The 20,777-nt window shown below is 40.9% G+C and overlaps 1 protein-coding gene across 4 annotated transcripts in view; it reads right to left on the bottom strand.

Moving 5' to 3' along the window:
* Positions 1-20,777, bottom strand: part of LOC123503712 (neural-cadherin-like) — a 181,674-nt gene that overhangs the window by 123,124 nt on the left and 37,773 nt on the right. For 3 of the 4 annotated variants that reach the window (XM_045253694.1, XM_045253692.1, XM_045253695.1), the window contains exon 3: positions 11,498-11,539. In XM_045253694.1, the coding sequence (XP_045109629.1) occupies positions 11,498-11,539 (42 nt within the window). The remainder of the gene's footprint in view (positions 1-11,497; positions 11,540-20,777) is intronic. The other variant, XM_045253693.1, reaches the window with a different exon arrangement.

The following is a 20,777-nucleotide window of genomic DNA, read 5'->3' on the forward strand; positions in this document are numbered from 1 at the left end:
CTATCCCATTTTTTTTCTTACTTCTCTCTTTCTATTCAACATTTGCATAACTTCCTCTAAAACCTGAGCCACATAAGGACAATGAAGGCCACAGAAATAGTAAAATCAAGCTCTTAGTGGTATTTTTCTTCCCATGAGCGTTGAATCATTGTTGAATCCACTAGAATCAAGGAAATCCCCTTGAACACACCCCCACGTAACTTCCGCAAGAGCTTCAGTGGAAAGTTGTTGAATTACCACTAGAATCGGGAAAAACACACTAGTAAACTGCTAATAATCCTCACTAGAGACTGTTGAAAATAACGGGAGGCACTGAGACGCTCGCCAACACGGAGCCTTGTCATAAGCAGTGAGTGTGTGGCGTGAGTGAAGAGTGTAAAGGCGTAGAGAGGCATGACCTGCAACGCTACACCAGCACACTTGTTCTCACTCCTATTTGCACTGAATATTACGTTGTTACATGCACTCGAAACAACACAACAACACAAAGCTCCTCTCTTTCTCTATCCTTTCTCTTACTTTTGTTGTTCTCTCATTTTTTTCTAGCGAACATTGTATTAACACATTAATTTTCCTGGAATGAATAATGGAGAATAAAAGTATGGGATGTTATTTTATCCAACAATGGTGTAAAATGCACGTATGGTTAGTGAGTTCATATTTGTATACTCGGGTGAAGGAATATGGTCCGGAGCTGAACGGAATAAATAATGTATGGGGATTAACATATTTATGATGGCAAAAGAGTAAATGATTGCTGCCACGGAGGAAGCAAACGGAATAAAGGATGAACGGCAATGCATTTTGTGATTAGTGTTATAGTTTTACATGTTTTCTTTTTCTCTTTTGTATATCAGTCCTTTGTGTGTGTGTGTGTGTGTGTGTATGTGTGTGTGACGAGGAAGGGACGGGTGTTCATAGATAACTTAACACATACACACTCTCTCTCTCTCTCTCTCTCTCTCTCTCTCTCTCTCTCTGGCCAGGTATGGAGGAAAGGAAGTCGTATATCAAGGAGATGAACACCTGACGTTACCTGGACAGAATGAATTAGCAATGCTTCACTCACCTGCTTCTCCTTCTTTACATTATACAGGTGAGAGAGAGAGAGAGAGAGAGAGAGAGAGAGAGAGAGAGAGAGAGAGAAATGGGGTAAGAAGGAGGAGGAAAGAGACAATGAAAGACATAATGTTAGTAGGCTTTGCCAGTAATCTAAGGTAGTAGTAGTAGTAGTAGTAGTAGTAGTAGTAGTAGTAGTAGTAGTAGTAGTAGTAGTAGTAGTAGTAGTAGTAGTAGTAGTAGTAATAGGAGGAGGAGGAGGAGGAGGAGGAGGAGGAGGAGGAGGAGGAGGAGGAGGAGGAGGAGGAGGAGGAGGAGGAGGAGGAGAAGAAGGCAAAGACGAGAAATGGACAAGAACAAAGAAAGAAAACAGAAAAGAAGAAAACTAAGTAGACAACAATAAGACGAAAGGAGCACAAACAGAGGACGAGTAACACACACACACACACACACACACACACACACACACACACACACACACACACACCACACCACTAGCGAGCAACAGACACACTCCACAAGCACCTCCACCACCACTCGGGTCTCGCGCCCTGTCCAATCGGCAGAGTAAATGGCCCGCTAAAGTAATGGGTGAACTTTGTAAGAGGGTGTCTCGGCGGGTCACGACACTACCGAGAAAACCGCATATGTGAACTTTGCAGCCTAAAATCCAAAGTTTCCCCGAGTGCTTTGCTTTTCCATAATAAGAAAATGAATAGAGGTGAGCAGAGATGTAGCTAAATGAGTGAGTGTATGTAGATGAATGACGTGCGCCTGGCTGTCTCTACTTCTCTCTGTCCTCGGTTTGGGTAGAAGCTGAAAACTAAACTTCGCCCCAGTCTTCTATTTTTCCATAATGAGAAAATGAATGGAAGTAAGCAGAGTTGTAGCGTAAGTGTGTGTGTAGGTGACGTGTGCCTGGCTGTCGCTCTCTCTCTCTCTCTCTCTCTCTCTCTCTCTCTCTCTCTCTCTCTCTCTGTCTCTCTGTCCTTGCCTTGAGTTCGTGGCTACGCTCCATAATGAGAAAATGAAAGAAAGCAGCGTTGTAGCTAATCGTGGTAGTTGTCCTTGTGAGTGTGTGTATGTGTAGGTGACGTGTTTGGCTGTCTCTCTTTCACTGTCCTCGCCTCTTTCTCTCTCTGTCCCTGCCTTGAGTTCGCGGCTACGCTCCATAATGAGAAAATGAAAGAAAGCAGCGTTGTAGCTAATCGTGGTATTGTTCTTGTGGTTGTGAGAATATTGATAACGTGTGCCTAGCTGTCTCTATCTCTCTGTCCTCGTCTCTTTCTCTCTCTGTCCTTGCCTTGAGTTCAAGGCTACACTCCATAATGAGAAAATGAATGAAAGTAAATAACGTTATACCTAATCAGGATATTGTTTTTGTGGGTGTGACTGTGTGTTGGTGACGTGAGCCTGGCTGTCTCTCTCTCTCTCTCTCTCTCTCTCTCTCTGTCTCTGTCCTTGCCTAGGGTTCGCGGCTGCGCTACTCTGCCGCCGCCTGCCTCCCCGTGCCAGCCAGCCGTCACGCCAAGCCGGCCTGGATGCACCCAATTAAAACTTACATGGACAACATTAATTTTATCTGCCATTTTTCTTGCGGATTCAACAGGTTGGGAAAAGAGGGAGAGAGTAAATGGGGAGGGGAGAAGAGAGAGAGAGAGAGAGAGAGAGAGAGAGAGAGAGAGAGAGAGAGAGAGAGAGAGAGAGAGAGAGAGAGAGAGAGAGAGAGAGAGAGAGAGAGAGAAGGAAAATTGATGTTATGAACCACCTGTCACTACTGCTACTACTACTACTATACTACTATTACTACTACTATTGCATGAATATATAACAGCGTCACTATCATCTTCACATTACTAGTATTACCACTATCACTGTTACCTTTGTCATAATTTCTAACATTATTATTATTATTGTTACCATTAATGCTGCTATCGTTGTTGTTGATATTATTATTCTTGTCACTCGTATAATTACAAGATATCGTGCGTGTTTTGTCTTCCTACCTGAGCTTCCTAGGTTTTCATATTCGTTTTGAGTGGCATTCAAATCTAAGTTCATGACACACACAGTCGCGGAGTGATAGCGTCTGGTAATAAAGGTTTGCAGCTTATCATTACTCCAAGCGCTTCACTGTGCCGTTGTTACTAACACTAACTATTCCCTTCGTCTAGCATTAACACTTTCAGTACTGCGACGCATTTCTACCATGAGTTTTGGTTATGATTTGACGATTTTATTTACATTAGGAAAGGTGTATGAGGTAAGATCAATGGCCAGTCTTCACTATTCTAATCCCACATAAGTTTCTGAAGCTGTACAGAATCACCAAATAGTAACCAGAATAAGTATGAAAACGTGTTTTGGTACTGAAGGGATTAAGTCACGTGTCATTTAGCAATACCTCACCGATCAGCAGGTAGTGAGGCGCCTCCGCAGTGCAGGAGTTAATGTAGTTAGTGTGCCTGGCCAGGAATCCCCAGCCACCGATCTACGTCCGGTGGGAACAGCTACCGCACTGCCCATCCAGATGTTCTTCCTCTGCAGCTCAAACACTAACTAGATACTTGGTGAAATGTGAGTTATGTTTCCTCAGCTTCAGCTCTATAGTTATCTTTTTTTCTCTCCCTCTCACGATTTTTCATCACTATTGGTCGTGTATACTAGCACCAGTGACGCCTGATCATCACCACCAAACCCATGTGGTGTTGAATAATAATGAAGCGTGAAAGCCGCCGCCAAGCCCATGATTACGTGCAATGTTGCCAAGTTAACCGATACACGTAATTAACCCCTTCAATGCCATGACGCACTTTCATATCTATTCTGTTTACTATTTGGTGAGTTTGAACACCTTTATAAACTTATATCTTCTGACCTCCATAGACCTTTCCTAGTCCAAATAAAATGGTCTAACCGTATACATATCTTAAAGTAAAAATGTGTCCCAGTATAGAAGGGGTTGAAATACATAATGATTCGCAAGTAAGGCTGCCCCCTCTTTACAACAACGACACCAAACAATTCACTCTTAAACGGTAAACAAATATTCACAAGAGTATTAGGGCTTCTGCATACGAGTAAAAGGTGTTTTCAGCGTGGCCTCCTGTGATCCCGACTAATCTTCCCCGCTGGATAAATATTACATGTCTATACGTATCCGCAAATATATTCCGAACTTTTACTGTATCGCTTGTTTTTCCTTCTGTGTGAGGCAGTGTGGAGTGTAAACTGTATATACTTTTTTTTATACAGATGGAGACAAACAAACTGACAGACAGACAGACAGGCAGACAGGCAGACTGACTGACTAGCTGACTGACAGATAGACAATTATATACTGAAATTTCGCTTGTTTTTGGGGGATCTTTGTGAATTGGTATAGAGTGCATGGAGTAAATCTTTTTAGCCTCTTCAATACTGAAACGCATTTTTACCTTGATTTTTGGGTACGATTAGACGATTTTATTTGCATTATGGAGGTCAGAATATTAATGGCCACAGTCTTTGCTATTCTAGTCCCAACATAAGTTTCTGAAGCTGTATAAAATCGCCAATAAGAAACCAAAATGAATATGAAAACCCCTCTTGGTAAAAAAGAGATTAAAACGCACACGTACACACACACACACACACACACACACACACACACACACACACACACACACACACACACACACATACGAGAACAGAGAGCAAGGAGTGATTTGATGAAGTTGATCAATTCTGAGGTAAAATCCCTAAGTAATCAGGACTCGTGCACTCATTCCTCGACAACCTTTCCCTAACCTTGCAAAAAAATCACCCTATCACGCCGCAGGGAGTAATTTCTTTGTCAGGCACGCGTCTTTGTGCTTCTATTTATGCGTTTAGCTGCCTTTTAACCCTCTCTTCCATTTACCAGAGAGAGAGAGAGAGAGAGAGAGAGAGAGAGAAAGGGTAGTTTCTTTACATCAATAGTTGGAACGCAGGTATAGTAAACATGAAACCAACAATTCGATGCCCCGTGAAAGAATTTGAAAGTAAGCAATACATGTGAAATAGTACCGCTGGCTAGGTAAATACTCACACACACACACACACACACACACACACACACACACACACACACACACACACACACACACACACACACACACACACACACACACACACACACACACACACACACACACACACACACACACACACACACACACACACACACAGCATACGTTATTTTATACCCGTAAAGAACGCAGCGTCGAAATAACCGTGTATATTCCCCCAGGCTTCGTTGAATTTCTAACCCACTCAATAATTCCTGAAGTCTTGCGTGAAGTGGTCGCGACGGCAAACACTAGAGTAAATTCAGATTTCTAAAGAATTTGTGATTTTGCGCTGTGATTGCTCTGCAGTAAATAACTTAACGCGAGCGGCACGGTGAGAGATGACACGTACACACACACACACACACACACACACACACACACACACACACACACACACGTACAAAGATCCATACTCATTCCAAGAAGTACACCAATAATAAGAAGTTAAATACAACAAGTAAATACAATAACTGAATAAATAATAACGAAACCATCTTCATTTCTGTTCGTCAATCTCACTACACATGAACTTAACATGAGAAAATAAAGATCAGTGATATGTCTGCAATAACAACGCCACCACCACCACCATCACCACTATCACCACCATAACCACCGCCACCACTACGAATACCAACACTCGCAACTACAACCGAGGAACAGGCACCAAACGCACAGTTCCCAAAGACAACATACCGCACAAGGCAGAAAATTTCAAGTGTTCATCCTGTTCTTTGGGGTCCGAGGAGTCTCCAAGCGCACGGGTTCGAATCCTGTCCACGGTCCGAGTGTAGGCAGGGCTTTCTCACTCGGGGCAACGGTTTCCTAGCGGGTGGGCTTTGCGAGAGGAGGTACCCCAAGAAGTATCCCCTTTAGCCCATAAATTCTCGCGAAAAGCCCACATGATATAAAAAAAAAACAATCTCTAAACTTGTTAACCTTTGCAGTACCGGGACGCATTTTTACCATGAGTTTATGGGAATGATTAAACATCTTTATTTACATTAGGATGGGTTTTTGAGGGTCAGAAGCTTCATGCTCAGTCTTCACTATTCTACTCCCTACACGAGTTTCTGAAGCTGTATGAAATCTCCAAATAATAACCAGAAGGAATATGAAAATGCATCATGCTCCCCAGGGGGTTAAGAATCAGCGGTGTCAATTCGCTTAGAGAAAATGAACACAATTATAAGGGATATAAATAACTGTATATACTCTTCAGAAATGAACATCAATAACGAATCACATAAGACAACTGTTTTTGTATTTTCATTTCAATGTCTAGATTTGTGTTGAATTTAAATTGGGTTTTATAACTGTAATGATAAAGTTGACTAGATATCTATCTATCAACAATTTAATCTATCCTCTTATCTATCTATAGTCCAATCTATATATACAACGAAGACAGCTATTCCTTTCAAAGTGATCTATTTTAACCTATCATTTCCTTACTATAATATGAACTTGTGGCCAATAAATCTATCTATCAACAATTTAACCTATCCTCTAATCTATCTATGGTCTAATCTATTATTTGTAACAAAGAAAACAGCTATTCTTTTCAAACTGATTTATTTTAACCAATCCTTTCCTTACTATACTATGAACTTGTGGCCCATAAATGTATCCATCAATAATCTAATGTATCTTCTAATCTATTTACATTATCAAATATAAGAACGATACCAGCTATTCTATTTATACTGATCTATTTTAACCAATCATTTCCTTCCTGTGATATGAACTTGTGGCCAATAAATCTGTCTATCTATTTACAAAGAGGTGATGTATAAATCCAGGGAGCAAATCTCGGTTCAGTATCATTGTTGCGGTGACAGCAAAGCCCACTCACTCCTCATGTCGTGCCACACTACCCATCCTGCCTTTGTCTCGTTCAGCCTTACTTTGATGTTTCCTCTCTCACTCCTCACTCGCCCTCTCACTCGCTCTCACTCGCTTTCCAATTCCATGTTCCCTGTCCTTCATTTCTCTTTCTCTCTCTCTCTCCTCCTTCTTGTTATCCTCTCCCTTGTTCCCTTAATTTTCGTCTTTTTTCTCGTTTTTTACTCTTTTTTCACATGTTTCCTGTTTATCTTCTTTTTTCTATTTTTCTGTGTATCATTTTTTCTCGTTCGTCTCTAATCTTCTCTCCTCCATCTTCTTTTTCCTTTTACCGTGTTCCCTCGTTCTCTAATCTTCTTTCATCTGACTCTTGTTTCCTCTTTTATTCTTCATCTTATACTCATCACCACAATCACCACCGCCGCCATTTCCTCTTCTTCTTCTTCTTCCTCCTCTTCCTACCTAATCTATATAAAAAATAGTCGAATTCTTTACGCTACGCTTCTATAAATCTATTTCTGTCCCTCCTCATGGCCGCCGCACGTAGGTAGTACAATTTTATTTTCTTTCGTTCGTTTTCCATTTTATACGTTCACCAAATAAATGAAAATAGAAATGTTTGGTTAACGTTTCCCTCTATTTCACAGCAGCGCAGAATAAGAAAATTGTGTACGTGTGCTTGTACGTGTGTGCATGTGTGTGTGTGTGTGTATAAACTCGGGTCAGCCAATGAAACACATCGACATAAAAAAAAAAAAAAAAAAAAACTCGCGTACACGAAGCGGTTGTTTCAAAAGTTTGGGTGGAATTTAAATCGGGCCGTCAAAATAGCTTAATTTTGTAATCTTTCTTGTTTTTTTTCCCCATTTCGACATTTTTTCCCTTCCTTTGTAAGCGCGGGATGGTGTGATTGCCTTCCTGCTGCTGCTGCTGGTGCTGATGCTCTGCCAGGCTGACGAGGGTAAATACAACGAGTTGGAATCGAAATGAAGCGGCGCATTGCGATGAACTAAAGGCTTCTCACGCTTACGAGAAACGAAGAGGGAAAATGGACGAATGATGTGAGGCAGAAGAATGATGGAAATGTGTGTGTGTGTGTGTGTGTGTGTGTGTGTGTGTGTGTGTGTGTGTGTGTGTGTGTGTGTGTGTGTGTGTGTGTGCGTAAATTTGCGGACAAACGGGATGAGAGAGAGAGAGAGAGAGAGAGAGAGAGAGAGAGAGAGAGAGAGAGAGAGAGAGAGAGCAGCGTAAAACAGGGATTTTTTAATTAAAGCAAAAATGCACCACTTACCAAAAGAGAAAACTTTAATTAAGACAAAAATAAACATAGACTAAAATTTTCCTGCAATGAAAACTTGGAAAAACCTCTAACATCCCACACACACACACACACACACACACACAACACTTTTGGCATATAACCCACACTAGTACCTGTGCCCATATCCACAAAACTTGATTAGAAACCCACACCCACACCCACATCCACACACACACCCACACCCACAGCAACACCCACGCCCACCATCAAAAAGTCTGCGTCCATCCAACCAACATAATCAGGCTTTATTTAATTTCCTTCCGTGGTAATAATGATTCAGTGCTTATCGGTCTATCACTGAAGCTGTCTTGGTGTAATGGTCTTATGCTTCCGGCTGATTACTTCCTTTTCTCGCTGCACAAGGCCGGGAGACATGGTGATAGTTAGACATACGCTGTGTTTTATCAGGGTATCATCAGGAAACTCATATGAATTCACCTCTTCAGTACTGGAACGCATTTTTACCATGAGTTTGGGTATTAGATGATTTTATTTACATTATAAAGGATTAATGCACAGAATCTTCACTATTTAAATCCCTAAATCAGTTTCTGAAGCTGTATGAAATTGCCAAATAGTAAATAGAATGAACATGAAAACACGTACTGAAGAGGTTAAATCAAGTTTCTCGGACGGATGGTAAATTTTTAGATATCAAAAGAGTAATATCGCTCTGAAAATACTCGTTTCTGTAAGGCTGAAGCGACTGTGCTGCCCTTTAGCGGAAGAGTTGTAAGTTATCAAGTGAGATGCCTCTATTTATCTCTGTTATTTGGCTGAACCTTCCGGATCTTTAAGGGAACAGGCGCCTTTCTTTTAATTTTTCTGTTGTCCTTGGCCAGTTTTTCCTCTTACATAAAAAAAAATTAATGTACCAGGAAGATTTTGAATACGCTGAGTGGTGCACTGCCCACCAGCACCAGCGGCGATATTGTGCCCCATTAACAAAAGATAATTGGTGAAGTAGCTCATCAGTATTTATTGGCCATTAATAGTGGTTAATGGTTATAATGGAAGAAACTCGTAAATACTGAGGCCTCGTGAAGGTAAGGAGCATTTTAACACCAGGTCTGTGCCGATGTGCATCACACCACACTGGCTGGCGGGACTCTTGCTTTCTATGGAGACGAATGCTCTATGGACTCGTTTTTATTTCAGTTTAACTTCTGACAGCTTCCTATATACATTTGACAGAGCTACATGGATTCGTTTTTTACATCAGTTTACCTCAAGACAACTTCCTATATACACTTGATAGAGCTACATGGAATCGCTGTTTATGTGAAACTTTACCGCCTGACAACTTCCCTTAAACACTTGACAGAGCTCTAAGGAATCGTTTTTTACATCAGTTTACCTTCCGATAACTTCCTATATACACTTGACAGAGCTGTAAGGAATCGTGTTTTATATCAGTTTACCTCCTGACAAATTCCTATATACATTTGACAAAGCTACATGGAATCATATCTTACATCAGTTTACCTCCTGACAACTTTCTATATACACTTGACAGAGCTCTAAGGAATCGTCTTTTATATCAGTTTACCTCATGATTACTTCCTAATTACATTTGACAGAGCTCTGTAGAATCGTTTTCCATGTGATACTTTACCTACTGGCAACTTCCAATATACACTTGACAGCTCCCTATGAAATTTCGTATTTTATATTAGACTTTTCCCTCTGACAACTTCTAATATACATTTAACAGAGCGACATGACCTTTTTGTAGCATAGATTACTGATAACGAAAAAAAAACCCAGTATTTTTATATGTGGTCGTTGCAAAATTCACCTTTAAGCTTGGGCTCTGACTCAACCGTGACCTCGCCTATAATTCACACTAACCTTCCTGGCTGCCCTACCTCTAGGAATCAATAGTGCAGCTTCCAATGACCTACCCATCCCTTAGTCAGCCATTCACGCCTAACCTTCACCTTAACCAATTCATTAACCTCTTCAGCACTGGAACGCATTTTTACTACGAGTTTTGGGTTTAATTAAACGAATTTATCTACATTATGGAGGTCAGAAGATTAATGGCCAGAGTCTTCACTAATTTACTCCTCACATAAGATTCTGAAGCTGTATCAAATCATCAAATAGTAAGTAAAATATATATATGAAAACATGTCATGGTATTGAAGGGGTTAAGTCCTTCAGTACCATGACGCATTTCCATATTCATTCTGCTTACTATTTGGTGATTTTATATAGCTTCAGAATCTTATGTGGGGGATTAAAATAGTGAAGACTCTAGCTATTACTCGTCTGATCTCCATACATCCTTCTTGTTGTAAAATAAAATGGTCTAATCGTACGCAAATCTCAAGGGAAAATAGTGTCCTAGTATTGAAGGAGTTATATTATCCTCTGAGGCTCCACTAGCTGTCCCTCTCTCTTCAACATTTACCTCCAAACAACTTTCAGTCACTCTTGCATATATCAAAACGTTTGCATCGCTTCAATTTGGTCAGCTTAAATACGTGTTAGTGAAATTTGATAGTGTGTTCGAGGGTGCTTTTTGACTTCTGAAATAGTTTAATAAGTGTTCTGTATCAACATTGGGAAAACACTTGTGGGAAACTGACCAATTATCTTTATGACCTCTAAAAATAATTTGTATGTATGAATAAAGCTTTTGCAGTGTGGGCGTCAAATTAATTAGGAGGAGGAGGAGGAGGAGGAGGAGGAGGAGGAGGTAAAGGTGAATGAAAGGTCAGTTTAGATCCATATTGCAAATGGTTTCAAGTAAGGACGCTGCAAATTGACTTTTTACGGTTATAATTGTTTGTAGTCACGTTCAAAACATTGCAAAAGAATATTGCGTCGGTACAGTAAAACAAAACATGTAAATTATTCTTTTCACACCTACAACACTATTTAAAAGAGACTCGTATGATAGTAAAAGAAAAATAATTATGAGAAGAATAGTTTAACCCCTTCAGTACCAGGACGTTTCCATAATCATTCTGCTTACTATTTGGTGATTCTATACAGCTTCAGAAACTTGTGTGGGAGGATTGAAATAGTGAAGACTCAGGTCATTAATTTTCTGACCTCCATAGACCGTTCCTAATGTTAATAAAATGGTCTAATCGTACACAAATCTCAAGGTAAAAATGTGTCCCAGTACTGAAGAGGTGAGAAACTTAACAGAGAAGAGATTAACACTCACTATGCACGGAAGCAGAAGTTGTCCAGTCCCTCGCCGCACCTGCTGGGGAAACAAGCGGGTAAGACTTCAGTTCCTCACAAGAATAGGAAAATACCAAACAAAACTAAAGAAACATTAATAATAGAATACTTAATACTTCTCCTTATGCCACAATGACCATTTCCGTATGATCCTTCAGTTTAACGTAATGAAGACCTGCCAATCCCAGACACAGGCCATAAGATGATACAAGATGCCCATTATTAGTCTTCCTCTCCACGCTGAGTTCCGGCAGAGTGAAATATGAATGTGTGCCAGTGGCTGGTCTGTTTACATACAACTCTGACGTGAAGAACTAAATATCAAGAGTACACTAGCATTTTTCAGCATTTCAGGTAAAAGTGTCTGGTAATGAAAGAGAATCAGAACGACAGGAGAAAATTATTATATATTTTTCTTACGCGTGAAGGAGCAAAGCTAAAAGCACAAAAATAATAGAGTAACAGAAAAGGAAAGCTGATTTGTCACTCCCGAACAAATAAAGTGAGAGATTTATGAACTGACTGATTATTTTGACGCATAACAAAGAAGCGTTACTGTGCTGCTGAAAAGATAGAAGGTCGGAGATACTCTTAACCCCTTCAGTACCACGACACGCTTCCATCTTTATTCTGTTTACTACTTGGTGATTTTATAGAGCTCTAGAAACTTCAGACCTTTATAGACCCTTCCTAATGTAAATAAAATCGTCCAGTCATACCCATACCCATGGTGAAAATGCGTCCCAGTACTGAAGGGGCTAATTCTGTTTACTATTTGGTGATTTTATATGGCTCCAGAAACTTATGTGGGGATTAAAATAGTTAAGATTCTGGCCATTAGTCTTCTGACCTCCATAGACCCTTCTTAATGTAAATGAAATCGTCCAGTCATACCCAAAATTCATGGTAAAAAATGCGTTCCAGAACTGAAGGGGTTAAAACAACAAAGTAACAAGAAAACAGAAATAAAAGAACATTCAATCTAAACTAAAGACAGCCTCCTTTCAATGACCAAAAATAAAAGAAACCATACAGTACAAAATATCCTGATTCCATTTAGTTTAAGGTGAAGAGAATCAGGTACCTAGAAAAATGGAGCTTGGTAACTTGCTTGTCTCGTATGTGTGTGTGTGTGTGTGTGTGTGTGTGTGTGTGTGTGTGTGTGTGTGTGTGTGTGGTGAAGAATGAGGGCCATGACTGTGGATATTTCATTAGATTAAGACAGAAGGTATGGCATTCTGAAGACGTCATCTGGCGAACCAACATCCTCGCGGCCTCGTTTCGTTTGTCGTGATTAAACAGAACAGATGGCGGCATTAGGGAGAGAGAGAGAGAGAGAGAGAGAGAGAGAGAGAGAGAGAGAGAGAGAGAGATTGTGTATTGAAGACTTTTTTTTTATCAGCAGAACCTTTCATGTATTTATTTTATTTGCTTCGAAACATATCATTCTCTCTCTCTCTCTCTCTCTCTCTCTCTCTCTCTCTCTCCATCCTACACACATCCCCCCCCACTCAAGCGAAGCACAATCTAGGTCATCACCGACCCAAACACCCAGCCTGCTTTGTGCTCCGCGTCACAACACACTAACCCTCCACAAAACACCGCTTGCCGAAAAAAAGGGAAGATAAAAACCAGCATTAATCTTCGCACCACCAGAGGCAAGTGTGAATGAAATATAAGCCAACAAAGCCGTGACGAATTGCTGCAGGTGCTCGATACAGTTTCCTTTATATCATCGGTTACGCTTTATTATTAACGCCGTCGACCTGAGCCACCGAAACCTCCACTAGTGTTTGTAAAGGTGGTAAAAGCAAAGGAACGTGGCCTGTGCATGCAGCGTCCCCTTCCAACTACTGCATGTCCGTGTTATCAAATGTATTCCTGTTATCGAGTTTGTGTCATTGATTAAGTTTATTCCAGGCGTCTAGTTTGTTTCAGTTAAGTTTGTTTCTGTTAAGTTTGTTCCTGTTTCAGTCATCTAATTTGTTTCAGTTAAGTTAGTCCCTGTTTCCAGTCATCTAGTTTGTTCAAGTCAAGTTTGTCCCAGTTAAGTTTGTTCCAGTCATCTACTTTGCTCCAGTCAAGTTTGTTTCTGTTACCAAGTATGTTCCAGTCATTTAATTTCTTCTAGTAAAGTTTGTTGCGCTCATTAAGTATGTTCTAGTCATCTACTTTGCTCCAGTCAAGTTTGTTCCAGTTATCAAGTGTGTTCCAATGAAGTCTTCCAATTATCTATTTTCCAGTCAAGTTTGTTCCAGTCAACTTTGTTCCAGGAGAGCAGAGGAATGATTTATGGTCAGATAATTCAGACACGTGCTAATCTGACCCAATTCCTGTCTAGTCCTCAGCTGCCCTAATTTTCAGCCACTCCACCACGCGTCTGTCTCTCTATTTCACTCCTTGTCTCCCCCTCCATCTCGCGGCCCACAGACAAATACTCATGTTCGTCGAGCTGGAAATTGCTTGGGAAAATACGAGGAGAAAATACGTAGTTTGGAAATATTTCATCAAGGTTGCTCCCTCCTCTCATCCTAAGTTTCCTTGATCCAATCTTCGCAAATCGCTATGACATTCTGGGCCACACAATTCTTCTTCACTTCATATCATCAGCGCCCGGCAGGTTCTCGCAGGCCATCAGTACATGCAATAACTGCCGAACAGGTCCTGAGTCTTGTGTCATCATGGATATTAGAATATAAGTGAAGCTCCACAAAGCCAGAACTTCACGAGGCAATCCATACATGAAACACGCGTATTTATATCCACTATCACTTCTATCCATATTAAACCCCTTCAGTACTAGGACACATCTTTACCTTCAGATTTGTGTACGATTAGACCATTTTATTGACATTAAGAAGGGTCTATGGAGGTCAGAAGATTAATGCCCAAAGTCTTCACTATTCTAATCCCCCACATAAGTTTCTGAAGCTGTATAAAATCATCAAATAATAAGCAGAACGAATATGGAAACGCGTCATGGTACTGAAAGGGTCAATCAACATTTAAAACTTTCTATTGATTGATTAATAACATAATTGCAGAGTCAACTCGTATTACAGTCAGTTTCTTCCTAACATCCTTTCAATCTAATTTCATTAAACCCTTCAGTCCCATGCCGCGCTTCCAAATTCATTCTGGTAACTATTTTGGTGATTTTAAACAGCTTCAGGAACTTATGCAGGGATTGAAATAATAAAGACTCTAGCCATTAATCTTTTAACCTACATAGACCCTTCCTAATGCAAATAAAATCATCTAATCACACCCAAAAATCAAGGTAAAAATGCGTCTCAGTATTGAAGGGGTTACCTGCAGTAGTTAAAGGTCACAGCATATGCATTTATTCTCCTCGTGTTCATTGCAGTCACTGAGTTTAATAACTGTCATGATCCTTGTGGCAGTCGTTGCTTGATTTTTTTTTTCATTATTTATTCGCATTCCCCCATTTTCCTCTAAAGCTCACTCTTTTTATTCCTATTTTTTCGTTTACTTAATATTTTCATGGATCTTAAGCATTTGTGGGTGAAAATTTTACATTACCTTTAAGACTAAACCATAAAAACCTTAACACACACACACACACACACACACACACACACACACACACACATTCAAGATCTTTACGACGCCAAGCTGGAGGTAAGCAAACATTATTACCGTGAAGTGAAGCCCAAGCGAGGGTGGGGCCGGGAGAGAAGCGGCGCGTGGCTGGCAGGCGTTACCGACAAGATGGGAGGGGCAGGTAAGTGACAATAAATATGCTTCTGGCTTTTCTCCTCCTTGTGTTTGCACGGCGTCGCTCAGACACGCTCTTGTTAGGCGAATGGAAGGCGTGTGGATGGCTCTCGTACACCTTTGGCAAACCCTTTACTGAAGCTGATGGAAACCAATTGTGTAGGTGTAGGTTTGTATGTCCATGTGTGTGTGGCAGGTGTTGGATTCAGCCTCGGTAGTGTTAGCATATAGATAGCGGCGAGCAGATTCAAGCCCTTCAGATTCCAGAGCAAAGAACTGGTGGCGTACGCGAGGCAATGTTTGGAGAGGCTGCTCATCACAAGTCCAGGGAGAAGAGGAGCCAAAGAACAAAGGTGTGAGGAGGGGAGAGTGAAGCGGCGTGACTTAGGGTAGCGTTTGACGATGGCTGGCCTGTGTTTGGTAAAGATAACAAGGAGGAAGGGGACTTGGTTTAGTGTCCCTGTGTGTGTGTGTGTGTGTGTGTGTATGTGAGTGTGTGTGCGTAAGAACATGAAATCAACAGCAAAGTGAACACGAAAACATACCCGAATACAAATAATGGAGAAATCAAGATGCAAAAATGTCACGAGGGAGAACCGTGACACTGTGATTCATTTCAGTGGAGATTAATTACGCATCATTCTCCCTCCCCCCCCTCTCTCTCTCTCTCTCTAATCCCCAAGTTATGGCTCCCTTGGTCAGGATGGCTGGTAATGGCGGGGTCGGGCGGGTGCAGGCAACGTGATCCTCAGGGGGTGGGTCGCAGAGAGTGATGGTCTCATTAAGATTGGCATTACTCCGAGGCACCGCTCTATTTTTGGGACTATGCTGCGTAACTCTATGAAGACCACTAGCTTGTTTGTCCCGTTTTCTACAGGTCCTCTGGTGGCTTTTGGGGGAACTCTAGTAGATTTATTAGTACGTGTTCTCTCAGTAAAGGTTTGTGATTTGAGGAAAGACGTAATTTCTGACTTTTTCTTTTCAAATGGTTTCTGTGTATACGTGTTGAGTTTCTTTCTTCGCTCCTCCTGTTCCTTTTCATCTACATACCATTGTTTTCATTCTGGTTCTCCTCTCCTCTGTCTTCTCTTTCTTCGCTTTCTATTGTTTCATCTTCTTCCTTGTCTTTCCCCTTCCTCCTCCCTCATACCTCCTCCTCTTCTTTTCTCTCTTCACCATCTCCCTCTCCCTCTTTTTCCTTTCTGTTCTTGAATTGTTTATTTTACCTGCTCGTACTCCTATACAAAAGAATATATATAATTTCCTTTGGTTCAATCTCTCTCTCTCTCTCTCTCTCTCTCTCTCTCTCGACACTCCGGCTTGGGTTGGATCCGATTTACTGGCAAGACGCGCCAAGTTCTCTACTAATTCCGATCATTACAAAAGTTATTTAATTCATTATGGTCTTATTCACTTCCAGGAGGAGCCACGTAGACACACCTGGTCTGCAGCTGTGTGTGTGTGTGTGTGTGTGTGTGTGTGTGTGTGTGTGTGTGTGTGTGTGTGTGTTTGAAAAAGAAATACGTAATGTGGCATTTTGTGTATGGTAATTTATTTAATATATGTGTGAGAGAGAGAGAGAGAGAGAGAGAGAGAGAGAGAGAGAGAGAGAGAGAGAGAGAGAGAGAGAGAGAGAGAGAGAGAGAGAGAGAGAGAGAGAGAGAGAGAGAGAGAGAGAGAGAGAGAGAGAGAGAGAGAGATTAAAGACACAATTAATCCAAGAAAACAAGGAAGGAAACTAACAAAGAAAATAAAAAACAACGTAAATGAATAAAAAAAAAAGATAAAACAGACGAAAAAGGAAGAAGAAAAACAAGGAAAGAAAAAATCAAAGAAAGAAAACTCAACAAAAAAAAAAAAAACATGAAACGATGAATAAAGAAAAAGACACAAAGAAAAAAAAAAAAAAGAAAATTGATCATGAACAACAAGAAACACAAATAAAAATCACGGAAACCAAAGGAAGGAAAAAAAAAAGGAAAGAAAGAGAGAGAGAAAGACGAGAAGTGAAAAACAGGCCAAGAAAATAGGAAAACGATAGCGAAAAAGAAGAAAAAAGAAAGACGAAAGGTAAAAGTAGGTAAAAATTAGGTTAGCTTTATTGAAGAAGTGAAAAATAATATATAAAAAAAATCAAGAAAGCACAGCCAACTACAAACTTACTCACTAGAAGATGAAACTAAATAATAATGATAATAATGACGAAAAGGAAAGTTCCCATTTTCTCTCTCTCTCTCTCTCTCTCTCTCTCTCTCTCTCTCTCTCTCTCTCATCTCATGATTCACGAAGGTTAATTAACTTCACCACCTGGAAAAACGAACTAAAAATGAATTCCATGAAAAGAAAAAAAAATAGAAAACATAATCTCACAGAAGACGAAAGGACAATAAGAAGAAAGACGAGAAGAAGAAGGAGAAGAAGGAAGAGAAGGAGTAGGAAGAAGATAAACAGGAAAACAAGGACTAGGAAGATGAAAAAATAAAAAACAATCTCGCAGGAAGAGAAAAACGATAAGCAGAAAGAAGAGGAGAAGGAGAAGAAGGAGAAGAAGGAGGAGAGGAGGAGGAGAAGGAGGAGGAAGAAGATAAAGAGGAAAACCAAGAGTAGCAAAGATGAAAAAAACAATCTCACAGGAATAGAAGGAAGAGAAGGAGAAGGAGAAGGAGAAAGAGCAGGAGGAGAAGGAGAAGGAAGAGGAAGAAAACAACACAAAACAAGGAATAAGAATACAAAAAAAAAAGACAATCTCACAGGAGGAGAAGAACGATAAGATGAAAGAAGAGGAAAAAGAGGAGAAGAAGGAAAAGGAGAAGGAGAAGAAGAAGGAACAAGAAGAAAAGGAAGAAAAACAAGTAGGAAGATAAAGAAAAAAGACAAGAGAAAGAAGTTTGCCAAGAGGAATACAAAACTAAAGGAAAAAAAAAACAAGAAACGAAAAGAAATTATAAAGAACAAAGAAAGAAAATGAAGGAAAAAGTGAGTAAGAGAGAGAGAGAGAGAGAGAGAGAGAGAGAGAGAGAGAGAGAGAGAGAGAGAGAGAGAGAGAGAGAGAGAGAGAGAGAGAGAGAGAGAGAGAGAGAGAGAGAGAGAGAGAGAGAGAGCATCTGGGAAGGAAATTAAGCTGGTGAGAGACGAAATAATATGATGAAAAACGACTCGCTGCAGAAATGGGAAGCTTACGAAAAGGAGAAGGAAGTCGAGCTAGAGAGAGAGGAGAAAGAAGAAGAGGAAGAGGAGGAGGAGGAGGAGGAGGAGGAGGAGGAGGAGGAGGAGGAGGAGGAGAAGGAGAAGGAGAAGGAGAATGAGAAGGAGAAGGAGAAGGACAAGGAGAAGGAGAAGGAGGAGGAGGAGGAGGAGGAGGAGGAGGAGGAGGAGGAGGAGGACGCAAACGAGCACTGGGGTGGGTGTCAGATGATCGCTATGATATTGAAAGGCGCGGAGCCAGTGACAGCCGCTACAGGGTGACAAAAACATGTTCTCCCTCCAGGGCGGCAAGGTGACGAGGCCCCTTGCCCTAAGTGATGCATGAGCCCCATCTCCCTTATATTAAAACCCCAGAATGCCTTGCGCAGCGCATCAGAAGGGGAAAATATGATGCGTGGGTAAGCTAGATGCGTGTGAGATGATTTATTATAGCGGTAGATTAATCGTTTCTGAAGAATTGGAAAAAGAGTGTTTCAGTTTTACTCCATGTTTTTTTTCTCTCTGTTTGCTTCACTAGTAAAGTTCAAAGGGTCATTCTTGTATTTCTGTATCTCCTTTTTACATGGGAAAGGAAAACATTGTCCCTTCTCTCCTACACTAGAGGTTTGATCTTAGCAGTTGGTGAGTTTCCATGCGCTTTGAACTCAAACCACCGAAGCCAAACCTAGTTGTTATTCGCACCAGCCAGAGAACGGCGAGCGTCTGCCTCCTCTGTGGACAGTATAATCCTGTCGCGTTTACGAGGAACTGTTTGTTTGTTGTTGCAGCGCCGAGAACCAATCAATCAATCTGTTGCAAGCGCTGTTTGTTCCTGTTAACGAGAAGCTCTAAGTTTAACCAAAGCGAACCGGCGTCCAAGCAGTTTACACCACCACCGCCTTTACAAACCTGTCATAAACCAAAAGAAGTGTTCCTAAGTGTATGGTCATTTCAACTAGACTTTACAAGGCTCTAGTTAAATTAATAGATTTTTCAATAGCGATTCTTCGTCATGAATAAAAAACAACCTCGGAAAACAGACTAACCATATGAAAACCAATCCCAGTGGCATCACAAGGCGTTTGAAGTAAGATGTGTGTGTGTGTGTGTGTGTGTGTGTGTGTGTGTGTGTGTGTGTGTGTGTGTGTGTGTGTGTGTGTGTGTGTGTGTGTGTGTGTGTGTGTGTGTGTGTGTACTACTACTACTACTACTACTACTACTACTACCACTACTACTACTACTACTACTACCACCACAACTACAACCACTGTTCCTACCACCACCAACACTACCGACACCACCATCTCTACTCTCATTCTCACAAAGCACAAAGCCAACACCAGTATCTAGCGCAGAGGATGAGAACAGAGAGCCTCGTATAGGGCTGCTGCAACACCTGAGCACCACATAATGAACCTCGGTCTGTTCCTATGGGTGAAAAAATCTCTTATGCATGGCTAATGAAGGCACCAGTACGAGGAGTAAAAGTAGATGGAGAGGGAGGAGAGGGAGAGGGAGAGGAAGAGGGAGACGGAGAGGAGGACGAGGAGGAGGACTAGAAGGAATATGAAGAATCACAAAGAAAGAGCAATCATTAACAGAATTTCTCGTCGTTTGGGTCTCTAGTGGTGTTGTTTCCTCAATATGTTCTTTTTATTTGTATATCATTACACATCAAGAGTCTCGACTGCTATTATTCGTTGTCGTTCTTTGTCATTACTAGATTTGGTGGCAGCGGTGGGATAGATCCTTTCCATATAGACCAGATGCTTTCAGATACTTCTTTCTCTCATTAAGATGAATTTTAAAGGCATGGTGATGATTAACTGTTTTTCTCACAGGTATTTTGCCGCTGATGATTTAGAATACTCTTCAAACTATCACCACAATCACGAAAACGTCCTTGAAAACTATGGTAACCTATACTAAAGCCTGTTAGAAATACAGTTAAGACGTTGAAATGTCTGAGAAAGCAGTCTTGATTTGGCTGTCACGACTAATATCAAGAAGCCTCCTGGATTCTAACAAGCTTGTCCCAGCTGCGTGCCTAAAGCTTACCCGAGCCTGCAGCTACCAACACCGCACATTACGGGGTTGGCAGGTTGTGATTAGCTACAGTATCTGATAGAGGACGAGAGGTGTAGGATAATATGATAATGGAGGAAACGAAAGAGGAAGAGGAGTTGAAGAATAAATATATACAACTTTATACAAACTATGATTTTTTAACTAAACTTCTCTCCACTGTTGATGAAAAGACACGCCACAAGCCATCTTTCCTCAGTGTTCTTCCTGGTACTTATTGACTGACCTACTCGCAGTCAGACGCCTGGCTGCAC

Source organism: Portunus trituberculatus, chromosome 14 (genome assembly GCF_017591435.1).
Source record: "Portunus trituberculatus isolate SZX2019 chromosome 14, ASM1759143v1, whole genome shotgun sequence".
Classification (NCBI taxonomy): Eukaryota; Metazoa; Arthropoda; class Malacostraca; order Decapoda; family Portunidae; genus Portunus; species Portunus trituberculatus.